At 51.0% G+C, this 19955-nt stretch overlaps 2 protein-coding genes and 1 pseudogene across 2 annotated transcripts; 1 reads left to right on the plus strand and 2 right to left on the minus strand.

The window, feature by feature from the left end:
- Positions 1 to 5259: 5259 nt before the first annotated feature.
- Positions 5260 to 13945, plus strand: Smarcd2 (SWI/SNF related, matrix associated, actin dependent regulator of chromatin, subfamily d, member 2). The gene is made up of 13 exons (XM_032912107.1): positions 5260 to 5554; positions 9689 to 9873; positions 10019 to 10061; positions 10190 to 10312; positions 10508 to 10663; positions 11060 to 11155; positions 11284 to 11385; positions 11745 to 11906; positions 12045 to 12142; positions 12279 to 12414; positions 12565 to 12687; positions 12823 to 12924; positions 12997 to 13945. The coding sequence occupies exons 1-13, from the start codon at positions 5339 to 5341 to the stop codon at positions 13048 to 13050; spliced, it is 1596 nt and encodes a 531-aa protein (XP_032767998.1). The 5' UTR covers positions 5260 to 5338; the 3' UTR covers positions 13051 to 13945.
- Positions 13946 to 13996: 51 nt separating this feature from the next.
- Positions 13997 to 19923, minus strand: Psmc5 (proteasome 26S subunit, ATPase 5). Its single transcript, XM_032912108.1, has 12 exons — positions 19839 to 19923; positions 19129 to 19200; positions 16287 to 16356; positions 15940 to 16037; positions 15726 to 15782; positions 15415 to 15645; positions 15080 to 15206; positions 14808 to 14998; positions 14616 to 14714; positions 14427 to 14537; positions 14236 to 14322; positions 13997 to 14105 (listed from the first exon to the last, which is right to left on the minus strand). Exons 1-12 carry the CDS (start codon positions 19890 to 19892, stop codon positions 14052 to 14054), a joined length of 1251 nt encoding a protein of 416 aa, XP_032767999.1. The 5' UTR covers positions 19893 to 19923; the 3' UTR covers positions 13997 to 14051.
- LOC116910694 lies at positions 17329 to 17454 on the minus strand (annotated as a pseudogene).
- Positions 19924 to 19955: the final 32 nt, after the last annotated feature.

The following is a 19955-nucleotide window of genomic DNA, read 5'->3' on the forward strand; positions in this document are numbered from 1 at the left end:
TGATTCGGAAGAAGAGCTGGGAAGCCATCTCCTGCTTCTAAGGGAGTGCGGATGTGGCTCTGGACAGTCGCTACTGAGCGAGGCTTGGTGGTGCAGACCCATAACCCTTGCTTGTGGGAGCTGGTGGCAAGAGAAATATAAATACAAGGTCATCCCTTGATACTTGGGCTATTGCTAGGTGGGGACAGATAGTTAAGTAAAAACCACGCTACACTAAGCGGTTTAGACGGGCTTTTCTAAAAGTTATCGGTTTTTAGACTATGTAGAGCGGTGGAGCGCTTTACAGGAAAGTCTGCGGTCACTCGATACAAAGCAGAGCTGCTTGCGAAGTCGGGATGGAGGGGAAGGTAGAAGTGCCTCGTTCTACTCTCCTATCTCAAACTCAGCTCAGAGTTCCTGAGACAGTTCTGAGAAGCCCGGAGAGCCACATTCTGAAGTCCCCTGATGAATATAAGTGAGGGCACTTGGGTTAGTGGGTGGAAGTGTTCTGATTTGCTTTCTGGTGGTGGTGGTGGTGGTGGTGGTGGTGGTGGTGGTGGTGGTGGTGGTGGTGGTGATGCCAAGGAGGATTGGCTAGGGTGGTCCATGCAGGGAAGCCAGTTGGACAGGGTGGAAGACATATGCTGAGGATCTAGGAAAGATTTGGTAAAACACAGAAATCAGTAATTCAGAATGCTGAGGGGTGGGGGTGGAAGATGACTGTAGATACCGCGTTAAGCTGTCCTCACCACACCTTTTACCCCCATCGTGGGCTCTAACCCTTTCAAATCATAAGGCAAATTAAAATGGTTTTGTTTGTTTTTAAAAATTCATTTATTTTTTTATTTATGAGTACACTGTAGCTATCTTCAGAAGAGGGCATTGGATCCCATTACAGATGGTTGTGAGCCACCATATAGGTGCTGGGAATTGAACTCAGGACCTCTGGAAGAGCAACCACTGAGCCATCTCTTCAGCCATGTTTGTTTGTTTATTTGTTCATTTGTTTGTTTTTAAGACATGGTTTCTTTGTGTAACAGTCTTGACTGTCCTGGAACTGCTTCATAGACCAGGCAGGCCTTGAGCTCACAGAGCTATCTCCTGAGTGCTCAGACCAAAAGCCTGCACCACCACACCCAGTTTGCTTTCTTTTCTAAATTGCTTTGGTCATCACATTTTGTCACATCATCCGAAAAAGTAACCAATACAATCAGAAAGCAGCCTTGACTTATGAGTCCCATCCCTGCAACATCCTTTTTAATGACAGTGCAACACTGTTTCATGCATGTTATCCGATTCTCCATTGTCAAACACTGATGCTGTTACAGGACATAAGGAAAACATAACAGCAAGCTTTGGCTCTACACAACAGCAAGTCAGACTTGGCTGACCCTGCAGGAGACTCACTGGCCAGTACACTCATGCTTAGCTGTCATGCTCTTTGAGCGAAGGAGCCCCTCCCCCATTTTTTGGAGACTGTATCTTATGCACAGTGTTGCCAATAACAAAATTAAACTTGTGCTTCTCCTGCCTTCCCCTCCCAAGTGCTGAGATAACGGGCATGCAGGACCACACCCAGCTTTATGTGGTGCTAGGGATGGAACTCAGGGCTCCACCCATGCTTGGCGAGCACACTGCCGACCCGGTTACAGCCCCAGTCCAGAGCAAAGAGGCCTTACAGATACGACTCCCTAGCTTAGAAAGTAGAAGGAAACATCTGGCAAGCGCTTTGATGGCCGAACCCAAGAAAAGCTGTAAACACTGCAAGTCTTTTTCCTTCCAAAAGAGCCTTTCCAAACTCCGTAAGCGCCTCTTTGCCAATCCTTTGTCACTGCAAACCCAGAAACAAATTAAAGAACTGAAGTTTCTTGTGGGCTAGGAAGCCTAACTCCTAGGACCTAATCCCATGTCTTTACACCAGCTTCTGCTCCACTGGCAAACTATAAACTTTAGATCGTTCACCTGTTAGACCATGTATGTAAAGACAGTGATCACAGAAGAGCTTTGGTTTTATGTTTGGTGATTCAGTGACACTGATTTGATTCTCATCCACGTCATACCCTCCACTCAGAACTCTATTCATTTGTTTGTTTGGTTGGTTGGGTTTTTTTCGAGACAGGGTTTCTCTGTGTAGCCTTGGCTGTCCTGGAATTTGCTCTGTAGACCAGGCTGGTCCCAGCTCAGAAATCTTTATTGATCCCTCCATCCATTAAAAGATTTCTGGTTTCTCTATGGTATCTTGTGGATACTTTTATATTTCTAAAATTTGTTTTAAAATTCTGTATATATGTGCCTGTGTGTTTCTGAACATAAATGTGGTGTCTAACAAAGGCAGAGGAAGGTGTCATATTCCCTTGGGACTGAAGTTGTTCTGAGGCACCTGATGTGAGTGCTGGGACTTGAGTCCTGTGCAAGAGCAGTGTGCTTAGCCACCAAATCATCTCTCCATCCCACTTATAGATACCTTTATTTTAGTGTCTGTCACAGGGAGCGCTATAAGAAAAGGTCTGTTTGGCCCAGTTTAGAAGTTCCAGTCCGGGGTTGGGGATTTGGCTCAGTGGTTCAGCGCTTGCCTAGGAAGCGCAAGGCCCTGGGTTCGGGCCCCAGCTCAGAAAAAAAAAACCAAAAAAAAAAAAAAAAAAAAAAAAAGAAGTTCCAGTCCATATTCTACTAGCCCTATTACCTTAGGCCCGTGACAGGACAACACAGCATGGTGGGGGTGTGTAGCAGAACAAGACCACTTCCATAAAGAGCCAAGGAGCAAAGAGGAAGAAGGGGCTGGAGTCCCACAATTCCCTTTGAAGACCACGTCCCACCCTATGATCCTAAGGACCTATCAAAAGCTTCACTCCCTCCCAATAGCACTACTCCGAGGATCAAGTTTTTGGGGAACATTTTCTGAGAGGGGAAATTTTTTATATCGTCTTTTTTAGTAGTTATCAAGGATGGGTACAAGATGCTCAGGACCTTTCTGTCTCTAGTAGAGCATCTGTTTCTGTCCTGCTAGCTAAGACTGTTTGCTCCTCTGTCTAGCTAGTGCCCTGGGCCTACCTTCACCACCACATCCTTGTGGCGGATGCATCCATCCTTCAGCTGCCTGGATGCTCCAGCTGAAAGAGGTTGGATCAGCAGTGCCAGCATCTCTGAAAATACCTCCACTGTGACCTGACTCTCCATGTTGCTTTCCCTGAAATTCTGGCCTTCTCAGGGTCTTCTGTGCTGAGGAATGATCCTCTGCGGGTCTGCTCTAGGCAACACACTGAGCTATCTTGTTTTCTTTTGTAGACTCCAAAAGGCCACCATTAGGCCCACCAAACAGTTAACCAAGGAACTATGGGGCCCCATGCTGGAACTTGTCCCTTTGGATTTATTTCTTAAAAGTAATGTGTTACCTTAGAGCTTGGGTTGGCCTGTCAGTTGCAATCCTAACCTGCCTTTTCCCCCCACTGTTGAGGTTTTCTACAGGACCAGGAAGACTGGTGGTTTATATTTAAATACAGTTCCAGAGTAAAGGACAAGGCTGGCGGGGATCCTTGAAATAAGTTCTCAGGGGAGCCTGACTTTCCACCGCTCTTCTCCGAGAGCTTGTGCAGTTACAAAGGGCTGAGATGGACGTTCATTTTCTACTTTTCCCAGCAGGTGTGGGAGGACACACACACACACACACACACACACACACACACACACACACACACACACACACACACACACACACAATCATTTGATTTGGTTGGGAATAAAAACAAAGTGAAGGATTTTTATTATGAAAAAGTCTTTGCCCAGTCTACTTAGAAATGCGGTCTATGAAGCCAGGCAGTGTTGGCACATGCCTTTAATCTCAGCACTTGGGAGGCAGAGGCAGAGGCAGAGGCAGGTGGATTTCTGTGAGTTTGAGGCCAGCCTGGTCTACAGACCTAGTTCTAGGACATCCAGGGCTACACAAAGAAACCCTGTCTCAAAGAACCAAAAGAGAAATACAGAATCTTGGACCCTGCCATTTCATTGAATCATAACCACATTTTAACAAAAAGCTCAGATTTCTTTTGATATAGGGTCTCCTGTAGAGTCGGCTGGTGGTGTAGCTGAGAACGACCCTGAACTTCTGGCCCACCTGCCTACTCCTGTGTGCTGGGATTTTTGGTGCATACCACCATACAGTTTATGCAGTCTGGGGTTCAAGCCCGGGGTTTTGTGCATGCTAGGCAAGCACTCTATAACCCGAGCTACATCCCCAAACCCGATTCTGAGGATTTTCAGTGCCTAGTGAAGTTAAGTAGCACTGATTGTATACCGTGGGCGAGGAGGTACCACAGGGGTAGGTCTATAACATAGCTGAAGCCAGGAGTTTCTGAAAAGGTTCTCAATTTTTCAAAACTAGGTCCTATACAAACTGGATAAAACTTATTTCACTACCTGGAGTTCTCTCAGCATGCGAAATCCCTTCACCTAAAAACATTTTCTGCGGAGTAAATTACCAGGCTTCCTTAAAGGCACAGAAAAGTTAGTGCGGTAAGTACTCCGAGCTGGACCAAGTCAAGCTTTAACTCAGCTAGGTCATATCTGGGGTCGCCCATGTCCTTGGAAGCACTCAGCAATCAATATGGGTGGGTGGGTGTGGGGTGCTGGAAGGTGAACGCCTTGTACGACTGGCCTGGATCCTCAGGCCCTGAGATAGGCTCTTAAAAAGTTTTTGGCGGCCATTCCACCGCGGATCGCTTATTTTTAAGGCCTGGAAACGCGGAATTGACGGAACTGTTTTGGACGGGTATGTCGGACATTTCGCTGAGGCAGTAGTCCTCCGGAGTAAGCGGCAAACACCTAACCATGGTGACGGCCCTACGTGACCTTCGAACTCTGACCCTGCGCCTCTCTCAGCGCTTCCGCGTGCAGCTTCCGCTCCCGCTCCTCCGGGAAAAGGCGGTCCCAGAGGGCGGGGCTCTGAGGCCGTCAGTTATGGGCGGTGCTTGTTTGAGGCGGGTCTCGCGAGGGCGGGATTTAAAGGCGCACTCTCGATTGGGCTGCCGGGCAGGGGCGGGGCCTGCCGAGGCCTGGGTTGGGCGGGGCTGGGAGTTCGTAACCGCCTCCGGGTAACTGGACTCCGGCGATCAAACCTCCGGAGGCCGGGAGAGGCCTGCGGGCTTGCAGCACATCCTGGATCTGGAGTATCCCTGGCAGGAGCGGAGTCAGAGGGGCTGCGGATCCTAAAGCTGGGCTGGGAAGAACTTGCGAACTTGGAATAGAAGATCCCGGAACCCGGTAATAAAATCGGAAAGTCCCGGATCGCGGAACAGAGCTCGCGGAGCGGACTCAACACGGAGACGAGAGGCCGGATCGCTGCACCGCGGGACGGGACAGAGTGATGTCCGGCCGTGGCGCGGGCGGGTTCCCGCTGCCCCCGCTGAGCCCCGGCGGCGGCGCCGTTGCCGCGGCCCTCGGTGCGCCGCCTCCGCCTGCGGGACCCGGAATGCTGCCCAACCCGGCGCTCAGGGGCCCGGGGCCTTCTGGAGGCATGGGGGTACCGGGGGCCGCTGCCTTCCGCCCCATGGGCCCCGCGGGCCCCGCGGCGCAGTACCAGGTGAGGAAGGCAGGCGGGCGGCGCCTCGAGGGCGCTGGGTCGGTCTCCCTGGGGCCTCAGGTGAGGACGGGCCGCCCAGGGGACACTGCAGGAGGAACTGTCGAGGGCTGGTGGCGGGCAGGCCAGAGTCCTTTGGTTAGTGGCTAGGGGTTGGAGGCAATGTTGGGGAAAGGGTGAAAGCCCTTTGCGGTGGAGGACTTAAGCAGTTAGAAGAGTCCCGGGACTTCTTGGCATTGAGTAACTTAGAGATGGAGGCTTCGTGGGATTTAGAGAATTGTGGGCAATCAGGTTGAAAAGTGTAAGGCAGGTCCCGGAGTAGAGGTGAGGGAGTGACCCGGGATGTGGTGAGGAAATTTTGGAAGAGGGTCGTTAGTGAGAAAACAGGGCTACTCTTTCTTTGGAGTCGGTCCCACTGCATCTCTGCCTTGGCTGTTTTTTTTTTTTTTTTTTTTTTCCTAGTTGGGAACTGGCAGAGAGTTAGTATATCTGTGATGGCTCCCAGCTCAAGTTGAGGAGGAAGGAAGCCTGGCTTCCTACGAAATGGGAGACCAAAGGGAGGGAGCCCAGATAACTCCCAGGATAGATTAGAGATAGCGATGGCCAGGTCTGAAGAAAGCCCGATCGCATTAACAGACCCATCTAGATATCCTCTGTACTGGGCATTCTTCCTGATGTCAGTGTCCAGTAGTTAAGTTTGGAGGAGCAGGGAGGCTTTGTGGAGTCCTGCTGGTCTTGGGTTGCACAGGGTACTTCAAGACCCTTCTGTCTGGGAAGAGAGCAGCCTCAGGTTGCTGCGTCAAAGGTCGTTGACAAGCAGAGACAAGATCCTGTGGTCAGTGCACTGGAAACTCACCCAGCGTGATTCTGTATGTGGGGCTCCTCCTCATTCCCCAGGGCTCTGGTTCAAGTTGCTCCGGGATATTTGGGAGTTTCATTTTGCTTTTCCTTTTGGTGCTGAGCGTAGACCGGGTGGAACCCGGGCAGGCTTTGCACGAGTCAGATCATTGCTATATCAGTGAGCTGCACCTTTCCCAGAGTGCCTGGGACTGTGTCCATCCTTTCCCACATCCTTGTCACTTTTGGTCCTTGCTTTTTGATACAGGGTCCCATATAGTCTAGGCTGGGAATGGGGATAAGTGACCCCCTTCGCTTCTCTTTCTATCTCAAAAGAAAATGACGAGTTTGGGTATGAACAGGGATAGAATTGGTTCCAAGGATACTCTCTGGGGTTTATCTTTCCCATGTTGCTTTCTTTGGAGATTCATGGACCTTGTGTATCACCAATGAGCACTGACATCAGTTATTCCAGCCCTTGGTCTTGCTTGCTTAGAACTGATCTGGAAGCTTCCTACAGACACTGGGGATATCTGATTTGGTTAGTTTTCTGAGCCCTGGCTGTCCTGCAACTAATTATGTAGACCAGTCCCCTTGGCATGCAGCTGACAGAGAAGTACCCTTGGGAAAGCTCCTGTGAAGACGGGAAGATGGATTCCTGCATGCTTTGTAGAGAGTGACCTTGGGCCTATGCTGAGGCCAGGCTGGCCAGCTGGATAGCTGTGGCTACAAGTTGTGAGAAAGGAGATGGCCTTGAGTCTGGCATCCCATACTATGTTACCTCTTCCTCCTCCTCTTTGTCTTCCTCCCCTCCCCCTCTTCCTCCCCCAAAGGGCAGGGAAAGGAGGAAGGAGAACCCCATTAACATGGGTTGAGTTTGAAGGAGACCCTGCTTGCTTTTTCCCATCCCTTCCAGGTGTCCATCTTCCAGAAAGGCTTGGGGTCTGAGGACAAAGGGGCTCCTCCTGGTTAGAGCTCTTGGGGGTGAGCAGGAAGGGCAAGGATGTGTGTGCTCAGGCTGGGCATGGGAAGCCTGCTGACACAAATTGATAGCTCATTTACCTCTAGAGGGTTTTTCTAGTTTTGGAGAACAATCAGCCTGAAGGGCTTAAAGTACCACGATCAAAACCAAAACAGAAAGCCTAGTGTGCATTATTGCCGGCTTCACTCAGCTCAGAGTTTAAAGTACCCTTTGTTCGTAGGGCCAGGGTCTGGCCTCCAAATGAGGCTCTGAGGTTCAAGCAGCTCTTAGCAGGATCGGGGCTACAGACTTTGGGGGAGAGCAGAGCATGCTTACTTGAGCCCTAGATTCTTAGCCCAGAGCTGGCAGGATGAGGTCTAGCCTACTTCCCTTATCTTCTTGGTGGTTATAAAATTTAGCCTAGAGGGTGGGCTTGGTGCTTGACCAAGTGGAAGTTACTGCATTCCGGAGTCCTGGGGACTTAAGCAGGCCTCGTACCCTGTGGTGGGGCAGGCTGGCCGAGAGGCTGAGACTCTGTTTCAGTGACTTTGTTTTGTTTTTAAGTCGGAGTCACTCAGCTCTTCAAAGCCCAGGTGTAGAGCTCGACAAGAAGAAACTAGGACTTGAATTGTGAGCAGCCTTCCCCTGAGGCTGCGGGTGAGCCAGGGGACTGAAGCCCAAGCCCCAGAAGTGGGGAACAGATGTCTGGGTGGGGCCTATTCCAGGCCTGCCTGGGCTGCCTTGCGGGGGGATTTCCTGGAGGGCTCAGCAGTGCTATAGGCTTTATGAACCTCGGTGGAGAGCTTTTGGGGGACCAGAGCGCCTCAGATATATCTGCAGTAACTCTAGGGAACCCTCAAGTCTGGGTGATGATGGGGTCTTAGAGCTTCGGCCACCTGAGGCTTTTCTTTTGTCCCCTCCCCCCTTCTATAATCTCTGGCTCTGGCTTATTAGAGCAGAGAAACAGGCTGTCTTCTGCCTTTCAACAGCTTTGATGAATTTCTTCCTGATGAGGAGAGACTTGTGGCAGGACTCCCCAGGTCCCAGGGTCTCCCACTTTTAACTCCTCAATTGCCACTGTATCCTCGCTTTGCTCCTCTCCCCTTTCCCTTGTCTCTGGGTCGTGTTTCTTCCCCTCCCTCTGCTACGTCATGAGTCTGACTCCTTAGTGCCAGATAAAGAAGTCGCAGAGACTCATCTTCAGGATGCTTGGGTGTGGGGGTTGGGGGGTGGTCCTTTAACTTGGTATGAATCTCCACCCAGGCTGGCCTGGTTGTCTGGTTGTACTGATTGATTGCATAACCTGGGCCCCGGGGCCAGGCCTGTGAAGCTGCCAGGGACACTGTGTGCAAGGCAGAGCTGCCAAACAGGCCTTTCAGGCAGCAGCTATGTGCATGGAGCTGGGAGGTGGAGGGCTCCCAGAAAGGTTGGAAAACTGGGCCTTGGATGGGAAGTCAAGAAGCTACTCGTGTCACCCAGATTGTTGCTGTGACTCTGTGTCCTTCCATCCCAGACAGTCTTAGTCTGCAGTTTGGGCTGGCTAGGGTTAAGTCGGACCAGCAGCAGCCTGGCGGCCAGGTGGTGCCGAGACCATGGGCAGAGGCCAGATGTTTGCTGTTCTCATTCCCATAGGCCACCCAAGAACCATAATTTCCCTTTTTGAGGGTCTTTTGACATAGAGATAGGGGCATGGCAATGGGGGCGGGGGGGGACAACAACGGGTTCAGGTTTTGTTAGGGGCCATGTGGTGACCAGATGGTGTCTATACTCTCCTGAGGCCATCCCCACAAGTTGTGACATGGCCAAGCCATACATTGTACTGCTCACCTGGGGTGCTGCTGCCTAAAGTTTGCCATCCCTGCTGCCTTTCATGCCAGGTACAGGCTGTTTACTCCTCCCGGACTAGCCTGGTTGCTGTTGCTATGCATTGCCTCTGGTCTCCCGAGTAATGTTTTTCCTTCAGGATGGGGAAAGGAAGAAGGGGTGTCTAGGGGCTATCTAGGGACTCTATAAATACCTTGAAGCTGGCCGATCCCAGGGTGCAGGACATAGCATATTGGAGCTGGAAAGGTGTTGATAAGTCCTAAAAAATCCCCCAGGCCCTGCCCTCTGCAAGAGGCACTCTCCTCCCGCCCATGGACTCCGGCTGCCTCATTTGTTGGCACGGCTGCCAGGGCGGTTGCAGGGGCGGGGCAGGTGTGGTTTACACGCTGGGCTCAGGCGCCTGTTCCCCTTTGTTCCTGGTCTCCCCATGTGAGAGGGAGATGGAGGGTATGGGCTATGGACCTCGTAGGGCTCTCCCACTGACCTGTGCCCCTCCATTGTTCCACTTTCCCCAGCGACCTGGCATGTCCCCAGGAAGTAGGATGCCCATGGCTGGCTTGCAGGTGGGACCTCCGGCTGGTTCCCCGTTTGGCACAGCTGCTCCACTTCGGCCTGGCATGCCACCTACCATGATGGATCCATTCCGAAAACGCCTGCTTGTGCCTCAGGCCCAGCCCCCGATGCCTGCCCAGCGCCGAGGGTAAGACCTTGCCTGTCTCGTCTCTGGTGGGATCAGTTTCCCTCCACCTTGACCACAAGGAGACTCTTGGCAATTTGGGAGGGGGTTTTGAAGATAGTGAGTTTGGACTGTTAAATTCTTAAATGGGTTTCTGTTTTCCTACTAGGTTAAAGAGGAGGAAGATGGCAGATAAGGTTCTACCTCAGCGAGTAAGTGTGTTACGGAGGCCTGCCCAGGTCTGGCTGGCCAGGGTGGTGGGGGTCCTGGAGTGGGCAAGGAGGGGAGGGTGTTAGAAGTAGAGCTGGTGAAGCAAGCCATTGGATTTCTCAACCTGCAGATCCGGGAGCTCGTCCCAGAGTCTCAGGCATACATGGATCTTTTAGCTTTCGAGAGGAAGCTGGACCAGACCATCGCTCGCAAGCGGATGGAGATCCAGGAGGCCATCAAGAAGCCCCTGACGGTATGTGCTACCCCACGCTCTCCCGAGCTGTTTTTCCTCCCTGGCCTTGTTCTCCAGGGACGGGCGTGGGCTTGAGCAGTACTTCTCACACAGGGAGCCATCCATCCACTAGAGCGCACTCAGCTTCGCATGCGTTGAGGTGGTGTCTTGCTACAAATGGCTACTCACTCAGTCCTGCCTCTTCTTCCTCTTCAGCAAAAGCGAAAACTTCGGATCTATATTTCTAACACATTCAGTCCCAGCAAGGCAGATGGTGATAATTCAGGAACTGCAGGGACCCCTGGGGGAACCCCAGCAGCAGACAAGGTGGCCTCCTGGGAGCTTCGAGTAGAGGGAAAACTTCTGGATGATGTGAGTTGGGAAAAGAGGTATTGGGAGGGGAGAAGGCGTGTGTGAACTTAGACCATGGACAGACATGAGCATCTTTATGAAGTCCTAGCCTAGGGAAAGGGTAGATCTACCCAGTTAGAGGTTAGACTTGCTGGTGGGGTTGTTGTTTCTGTGCTGGGGATCAAACCCTGGACCTCACACATAATACACTGGTCCAGAGTGAACATCTGTAGTTACTGCACTACAACTTCCCTGTAGATGGCAGTCAAGGGTCTTGGATTCACTCCCTGATTGGCTGGCAGTGGGGTTCATGAAGAGCCCTTTTCCTGCCACTTTGCCCACACATTGATGCCGGATCGTTTCTTCTGATGAATAAATTCAGCAGCACACTCATCTTACATAGCTCTTTCCACTCAGCCTAGCAAACAGAAGAGGAAGTTCTCCTCATTCTTTAAGAGCCTTGTTATCGAGTTGGACAAGGAGCTGTATGGGCCTGACAACCATCTGGTGGAGGTAAGAGTGGTTCTAGAGCCTGGGAGGGACAAGCTGTCAGGGGGTACAGCGCATGACATCAGTGTGCTGCTGGCAGAGTGCTGTAGCCCATCTGCTAGCGATGAACTCTGCGTTCTCTTGCCTGACAGTGGCATCGGATGCCCACCACGCAGGAAACAGATGGCTTTCAGGTGAAACGGCCAGGAGATCTCAATGTCAAGTGCACCCTTCTGCTCATGCTGGATCATCAGGTGACAGTTGCTCAGGGTCACAGATAGGGTCACAGGCTTCATGCAAGGAAGGGTATAGGATCCTTTAACTCAGCTGTTCTCAACCTGCGGGTCATGATCCTTTGGAGGTGTGGTATCAAGTGACCATTTCACAGGGGTCACCTAAGACCACTGGGACACAGATGTTTACATTATGATTCATAACAGTAAAACTACAGTTATGAGGTAGTAAGAAAAACGATTTTATGGGAGCGGTCACCACAACACGAGGAGCTGTATTAAAGGGCTGCAGCACTAGGGAGGTTGAGAACCTCTGTTCTGACCCCTGCATATTCTGTTTCTCACAAGAGCCCTTCCTGACTCCCTCTGTCCATCCCCAGCCACCTCAGTATAAACTGGACCCCCGCCTGGCGAGGTTGCTGGGAGTGCACACACAGACGAGAGCCGCCATCATGCAGGCGCTGTGGCTTTACATCAAACACAACCAGCTGCAGGACGGGCATGAGCGGGAGTACATCAACTGCAACCGCTACTTCCGCCAGGTCAGCTGCCGTTACCTGCCTCTCGTTCTCTCAACCCAACCCTTGGCTCATCTGCTCTGGAACCCTAGTGCTCAGTCATCTCTGAGAGTCGGCCTCCCCAGGCCTTCGGGCCTCACCTGCTTTGGATGCTCTTTCCAGATCTTCAGCTGTGGCCGGCTCCGTTTCTCCGAGATCCCCATGAAGCTGGCTGGGCTGCTGCAGCATCCAGACCCCATTGTTATTAACCATGTCATTAGGTAAGTACAAGAGACATGGGGTGGCTCTTGGCAAACAATTCACCCCGAACCCTTCCTTCCTCATGGCTAGGCTTGGTGGTTGGGATGTACATAGCCATGCTTGCCCATGCTTTCCCATGTCCTGTGCTGCCCGCAGCGTGGACCCTAATGACCAGAAGAAGACAGCCTGTTATGACATCGACGTAGAGGTTGATGACCCCCTGAAGGCCCAGATGAGTAACTTCCTGGCCTCTACCACCAACCAGCAGGAGATTGCCTCTCTTGATGTCAAGGTGAGTCCTCTGGGGCAGGCCACAGTGAGGGTGAGCTGTCTGTCACTTTCACCCAGCACACTGGCATGACCTTGGGCTTAGTCCTCTGGTCTGAGATGTGAGAACAGACCCTAGGGCGGGAGCACATTCGACACAGGCTCCTCTTCTCAGATCCATGAGACCATTGAGTCCATCAACCAGCTGAAGACCCAGAGGGACTTCATGCTCAGCTTCAGCACCGAGCCCCAGGACTTCATCCAGGAATGGCTCCGCTCCCAACGCCGAGACCTCAAGGTATACACTTCCTGGTTTTGAAGGAAATCCCATGTGACACACTGGGGGGAATTTTTTTTTCTACCCCATGTCCCAGGTAGACTGACTGAGGCAGGGGTGGGAACTATGCCACACCTTCCCCCTTGCTCTTTACAGATCATCACAGATGTGATTGGAAACCCTGAGGAGGAGAGACGAGCTGCTTTCTACCACCAGCCCTGGGCTCAGGAAGCAGTTGGGAGGCACATCTTTGCCAAGGTGAGGCTTTGCCTTTTTGCCTCCTTTTCTTGAGAAGCTGAAGCCTGAGACACGCTCTGTCTTCTTCTTCAGGTGCAGCAGCGAAGGCAGGAACTGGAACAGGTGCTGGGAATTCGCCTGACCTAACTGCTCAGGGATTGCTTCCTTCCTTCCCTGCCCTGGAACCTGGCAGGAGACCAGCCTCTTGGTCCTGGCTGGGGCTGCAGACATACAGGATGGAGTGAGGTGTGTTTCCTGTCACCCTCCACTCCCCAGCTTTAGTTTCATAAGTGTAGTTTTAGATTCCTCACTGCTTGGTCCCCAAAGCCTTATTACTTACCTTTTAGCGCTGGCTTTAATTAGGTTTGCAACGTGCTGCCTCAGCCCCCTGCAGGCAGGCCCAGGTAGGACTGCTGGAGGTTGTGCTTTTAACTTTGTAACAGACATTTCCGAACCAAAGGCTGCTGGGTTTGCATGTTTACAGGCTCCACCCTAGGGCCAGTGTCAGAGCTGGCTTTGGGGAGCTGGGCAAGGAAGAGGAGGCCCAGCCCAGACTCTTCCTGGCCTTTCTCAACCAAAGTTCTTTGCCATTCCTACAAGCCCAGCCTTGCTGCTGGTTGTCCTTCTCTTTGGGTATTTGCACTATTTGGGGAGCAGGTTTTTCTATGTGGGAGCCACTTTTTTGTACAGAGGTAACGGGGTTTTTCAGGGAGCCCACTTGGTGCCTCCTTCCTTATTTTCTTTTCTTAATCTATGCAAGCGGCTGCAGCCGCCATCATCTCCTGGATGCCATGGGGCTGCCCACCCATAGCTGCTTGAGCAGGGGGAGGTGGAACCTCCTGAGGGTGGGAATGTGCCAGCTCTCTAACCTAGCTAAAGGAGGGGCGTACGTGTGTGCGTGCACTCTGCAGGGGAAGGGGAAAGCTGGAGATCTGTTGTTACCTTTTGCAGTTGGTCTTAAAGAGGGTGGGCCTAAGGCTTGGCAAATGCCACTTCTGGCAAACTTGGAAAATTCCAAATAAATCTTTTTGTTTATTGGTGGTGCCCAGACCTGGTCATTGAACAATGCAATCACGTACTAACAAACTGGAGCTCTGGAGTTTATCGCACAGACCTTTATTTGAGGGATCCACACAAAGGACACACCCTCACTTCCAAAGCTTCTTGATGGACATGTTTTTCTCACTATCCTTTTGCATGACCTGGAGAGGGAAGGAGAAGAGATCCCGTGTACATGTGTGAGCAGGGATTTATGAACTGTGAACACAGCTTAACCCCTGCAACCCCTGCTCCAGAGCCACCACAGCAAAGGCAGACAAGTGAGGCACTTACCTTGGCCACTGCCATCTCAAAGTCCTCCTGAGTAACGTGGACACGCCGTTCCCGCAGAGCATACATGCCGGCCTCTGTGCACACGCCCTGGGGAGGGAGAGAAGCTGAGGCCTTGCTGCTGACCCCCTTAGGACTGAGTTGGCTCTTAGGGCTTCCTGCTACTGCCCTGTTTCCCTGAAGCCTCCAATTACCTTCACTTCAGCCCCTGAAGCTCCTGGCATCAACTCAGCAATTTTCCTCAGGTTGATCCCCCTGGTCAAGTTCATTTTCCGAGAGTGGATTTTCAAAATGTCCAGCCGGGCCTAGGGACAAGAGAAGAAAGCCGTAAGCTCCGCTCTGTCTCCACAGCCAGGGCTCCTCCCAGCTCCTCCAGCACAGACCTCCTCATTGGGAGGTGGGAATTCAATTTTCCTGTCAATCCTCCCAGGACGAAGCAGGGCAGAGTCCAGGATATCAATCCTATTAGTAGCCATGATAACCTGGGAAAGGAGGAGAGGAGTCAGCTACACTCTCTCAGGCCGGCATGCCGCCTCACCCTGTTAGCTGGCTTGTCAAAGCTTATCCCATCTCACCTTGATATTCTTAGTGGCCTCAAAGCCATCCAGCTGGTTGAGCAGTTCCAGCATCGTGCGCTGTACCTCACTGTCGCCTCCAGAGCCCCCCTCCAGCCGTGAGGAGCCGATAGAGTCGATCTCGTCCATGAAGATGATGGAGGGAGCATGTTCTCGGGCCATGACAAACAGCTCCCTCACCATTCTTGCCCCTGTGCAAGGCCGACGTTAGAGCCATGCGCACCCCACCCGCTACCCTTCCCCTTCCCCCTCACACCTGTAGCCATAGTCACCTTCCCCAATGAATTTCTGTACCAGTTCAGAGCCAGAGACACGAATAAAGGTACAGTCCGTATGATGAGCCACAGCCCGGGCCAACAGCGTCTTCCCAGTGCCTGGGGGTCCATAGAGCAGGACTCCCTAGAGGGAGAGTATGCATTACACTTAGGAAAGAGGCCAGCTCTGTGAGGGCTTTGTACTGGGTCCCTTGCTTGAGCTGAGGGATATAAAAACTGAAGGCCAGTATCTTTCCTGGACTGTGTATCCAAACTAGCTTACTGCTCCAGACATCTCTCTTGCTGCTGTTGAGCGGGGAAGGCTACCCAGTGCTGGCTAAGTCTGATGTTACCTTTGGCTGTGCAATGCCCAGGGCTTCAAAGAGCTCAGGGTGCTTCACAGGCAGCTCAATCACTTCTTTGATCTCCTTGATCTGCTTGTCTAGCCCGCCAATCATCTCGTAGGTTGAGTCTGGCACCTTTTCCACCATCATTAGTGATACCAAAGGGTCCACTTTGTTAGGCAGGATCTTATGCAGAGTGTAGCTGTCATTTCTTAGAGCCACCCGACAATTGGGTGTCACCTGGAGGGAGGGGAGGGAAGTCTCAGGATGTAGGGTGGTGGTGCTGCTCCCCTGCCCACAATATTACCTGCCACACTCACATCATTGATATCAATGTTCTTGTCCACATCAACAACAAATTTGCCCTCAGGATGGACCTGAAGAAGAAATGGGGGCTTGTGATTTTCCTCAGTTGTCAAAACAGCCACCTCAACCAGGATTAACACAAGGAAGCTCTGGGGTAATCGGACACTCGGGCTACATACAAAGGGAGGGAGTGCCAGGAGCCGGCCCTAGGAGTCACGCTGCTTTTACCTTGACCAACACTTTTTTCTTATCCATGGCCCTCACGACTTCTCCAACGTAGGAGCCCTGTTCCTGCAGCAGCTGCAGTTCCTCTCGCAACAGACGAACTAACAACAACAACAACAACAACAATCCCCAAACCATTAAAAAAACATCAGTCACCTAAGGACCATTAACACTTGGAAGGGAACAAAGAACTTAAGACTTGAGACTTGAAAGGGGCTTCTACCAGGACTTAGATAAGGTGTGCATGGAACAGCCACATAACGGACAGTGCGCATCACTGTGGGCTGAGGACTGAGCAGTGCACGCCCAGACCCTGCCGCAGACGACGGAGTCTTCCGTCTTCCCCTCACCTTTTGCATTGAGCTCATTCCTCTGCGCCTGCAGTCTCCGGAGGTTCTGACTCTTGTCGTTCACAATCAACTATGGAGACAGGAGACAAATCCCGTTAGTCAAAGCCTGCAGGAAACGATCTCGGCTGAGATTCTTACAGGCAGTTTAAGTTGCTCCTTCAGCTTCTCCAGCAGTATCTGAGGGCCCTGTCCTGTCCTCTTTAAGATTTCCTAACGAGCCCCAAGCAGGTATCACAGAAGGCCCGCCACTACTGGTCCAGGGAGAACAAAATCTAATGGAGAGAAACTATCTACAGTTTGCTCATGGGAGTGGCTTCTGGAGAGGTAACATGGTATGGTGGACAGGTCCTGAGGTGAGACGCTTGAGTTCTAGCCAATTGCTGTGAGATCAAAGTAAGTCAATTCCTAGTTCCATGTCTTCTTCTGATGTGTGTATAGCCTGGAGTGACTGCAGAAACAGGAAAGTGACACACAAGCCATGTGCGTGTGTGAATGTAAGAGGGGTTAAATGATTCGTAGGGGAAAATGAGAGTGGAGGGAACTTTAATTAGAGAGCACGGGAAGAAGACAAACCTGGGAGGAAAGAACAGGGTGAAACAGGATGTTTGAAAAAGTCGTCGAGGTCTTATCGTCTACACACGTTCCCAGCCGGATTGATAAAGCCCCATTCAAGACTAGTTAATAAAACCCCAGCAGGTCTGAGAAGCCACCTTTTGAGTTGTTGGTCAGTCACCCAAGGGACTCCTAAAACATAGGACATTCCCATAGCCTTGGTCCCTCCCCTCCCTGCCTCCTTCCTGCAGAAAAGCACAGTTTTATCGCCAAAGGTGCCACACAAGCTTCCAAGGAGGAACCAACCGACAGTTCTACTCAGCTGTGATGCTTATGACCCACAATTACCATGGTGGCACCCGACAGTTCTCTAACTGGACTGCAGCCTGCTTAAAGGGAGGAAAACAAAGCCCGGTGCTAGACACATAGATGACTATGCCGGGCTCGTTACGTTATGGATCGTGAAGAGCCTACAATCACTTTACTAAACCTTTTTTTCCCCATTCACAATTCAGACCAGGCACGGTGGCCTAGGCTGAGGAGTACACAGGGTAGGTTTACTCTGTTTCCATACAGTCAGTGTAGGAACACAGCCTGTGGTACTCACAAGGAGGCCCACTTTACTAAGTCTGCATAATCTGTAACTGCAGTCTATTACAGATAAATGCGGTTCTAATCCCTTCTCTTGAAACTTTTCTTGGCAACAAATGGAGACAATTACAGACAACCACAACTGACCAAAACGTAGAAATCAAGAGATTGCATTGCTGGTCCCAACTGACATCTACAGTGCAACTCCTAAACCCAAGGCTCAGAGGTCATTTTGGAAGAGGGGGCAGAAAGATCCTAAGAGCCAGATAAACAAGGTTTGCTGGGAGACTGTCTCTTAGAAATGTCAGAGATTGGGCTGAAGAGATGGCTCAGCGGTTAAGAACACTGACTATTCTTCCAGAGGTCCAGAGTTCAATTCCCAGCAACCACATGGTGGCTCACAACCATCTGTAAGGAGATCTGATGCCCTCTGCTGGGTGCGCCTGAGGACAGCTACAGTGTACTCATATATATAAAATAAATACATCTTAAAAAAAAAAAAAAAAAAAAAAAAAAAGAGTCAGAGATGCTATACTCATGAAGTCTCATCGACATGGATTCTTAAATTAGACCAGTCCTGAACACCGATGACACCAATGGACACGCTAACATGGAAGGGGAGTTCACTCATGGGGCCTCAACCCTAGACAAAGAATTATGGGCTCCTGAGAAAAGCTGAGAGGAAGACAAGGAAGAAGCGCCCGTTTGGTTATGCAGTACCCAGTGAGCACATACATGCAGGTAACATTATACAGAATGAACAGGTTGTGTCTGTGTATTTAGGAACACCCATAGAAGGGGTGGTGGTGACAAGGATTTCAAAACATACAATTAGAAAAAAACAGTTAGTTTAAAAGGTAGGCACGACGTCACAGGCTTGTAATTTCTACCCTAAGGAGGCTGAGAGCTGGAGAATCCCAGCCCATCTGGGCTACACAATGAGAATCTATTAAATAAACAAAAGTAAGACAAAGGCAAGACAATAAAAGACAGACAACAACATCCATTCTTCCGCCTTATTTCAGACGCGAGAAAGGTGAAGCACTAAAGACCAAAGCAGAAGCATTAAAACATGGTTAAAAGTGGTTAAGAGTCCCAGCTGCTCTGGGAGAACCTGGGCTGGATTCCCAGCACCCACACGGCAGCTCACAACCTTCCGTGATTCCGTTTCCAGGGATCCTACACCATCTTCTGGCACAGACATAGATGCAAGCAAAACACCCAAACACATAACATAAAATGAAAAGCCTGAAAAAGCGAGCGAGCGAGCAAACAGAAATCCTAACTAAATACCATTCTCATCCAAGAGATTACCAATATACGTTACACTGCTTGTTACTTCCTAACCACAGAGGAGGGGCTGGAGAGGTGGCTCAGCAGTTAACAGGGTTTACTGCTTTTGCAGAGGGCCTGGGTTTAGTTCTCACTCTCAGTACCTGGGAAAGCTCATAACTATCTGTAACTCAAGTTTCAGGGGATCCACTGCCCTCTTCTGCCCTGTGCAGGCACCTGCATACATGTGGTGCATATAAGCTTACGAAAGCACATATATACACATACGCATAATAAATTAACAACTGAAGAGCTACAAGAACGACACTGGAAAAGATCACTTTGCTGCACTCCCAGTGGAAAAAGGACGTTGAGAACTCTGCACCTACCAGCTAGCTCTCAAGCTCCCTCTGGTGTCTGGACTTACCTGGAGTTCTTCAATCTTGGACAGATAATATTGACGGAGTCCACTGCCTGCCTTCCCCTCTTCCAGTTCCATCTGAAGACAAGCGTAATTGTTAAACAGTAACATAAACTACTAAGGGATAAAGCCAGTTAAACAGTAACATAAACTACTAAGGGATAAAGCCAAAGTATTTTCAGGGCACTTTACCATATAGCTTAAGAAACAAGGCCAGGAAAGTATCATTCCCTTTTCCTCAGAAACTGGTTATCTCCATAGGTGAGGTCTGTGTGTTTGAACTGCAAAGGCTTAGTTATTGGTTCTAATCCTTCACTTTTGAATCCACTAAAAGGATGCAATTACTGCCTACCTTCGAAGACTTTTAGGAGGCTCAAGGGGCCATATACTTACAGAGCGCTTTGCTCTGTGGCAAGAGCTATACAAACCCAAGGTGTAACTACTACAGACAAAGGCAGAACGGAAGGACCAAGTCCAGGTCCCATCCAGGCCATTCTGGCTTGCCTAGCTCTTCATTCAGTTTTTACCCAGCCCTGTCCTGCTTACCTCGGGTGGCGCTGACACAGCAGATCCAGTTCCAGGCAGGGTCAAGTCTGACGTGGTCCACCCACCCCTGATCCACTCGACCCTTTTGCTAGTGGCCACCCCTCAGTTCAGATTTTGTGCACTCCACACTCGGCTTGGATGCCGCCCTGACGCCGCGGCAGAATCCTTACCTGCTCTGGCCCATCAAGCGCCATCTTCCCTCTTTCGGCAGGGACCGCCGGCATCCAAGTCACCCTATTGCGCAGGCGCGGAGCCGAAAGCGTGCGACCTGGGTCACGACTGAGAAC

The sequence above is a fragment of the Rattus rattus genome, chromosome 9, assembly GCF_011064425.1.
Source record: "Rattus rattus isolate New Zealand chromosome 9, Rrattus_CSIRO_v1, whole genome shotgun sequence".
Lineage (NCBI taxonomy): Eukaryota > Metazoa > Chordata > Mammalia > Rodentia > Muridae > Rattus > Rattus rattus.

Bases quoted from the DNA above. Each gene is read 5' to 3' on its own strand.
- Psmc5 (XM_032912108.1), bottom strand. From the start codon at position 19,892: ATGCCGGCGGTCCCTGCCGAAAGAGGGAAGATGGCGCTTGATGGGCCA. The intron at 16,357-19,128 runs GTAAGTCCAGAC...CTGTCTCCATAG, and splicing joins CCAAGATTGAAGAACTCCAG to TTGATTGTGAACGACAAGAG. The intron at 14,106-14,235 runs GTAAGTGCCTCA...TTCCCTCTCCAG, and splicing joins TTGAGATGGCAGTGGCCAAG to GTCATGCAAAAGGATAGTGA.
- Smarcd2 (XM_032912107.1), top strand. From the start codon at position 5,339: ATGTCCGGCCGTGGCGCGGGCGGGTTCCCGCTGCCCCCGCTGAGCCCC. The intron at 10,313-10,507 runs GTATGTGCTACC...CTTCCTCTTCAG, and splicing joins CCATCAAGAAGCCCCTGACG to CAAAAGCGAAAACTTCGGAT. The intron at 12,688-12,822 runs GTATACACTTCC...TGCTCTTTACAG, and splicing joins CCCAACGCCGAGACCTCAAG to ATCATCACAGATGTGATTGG.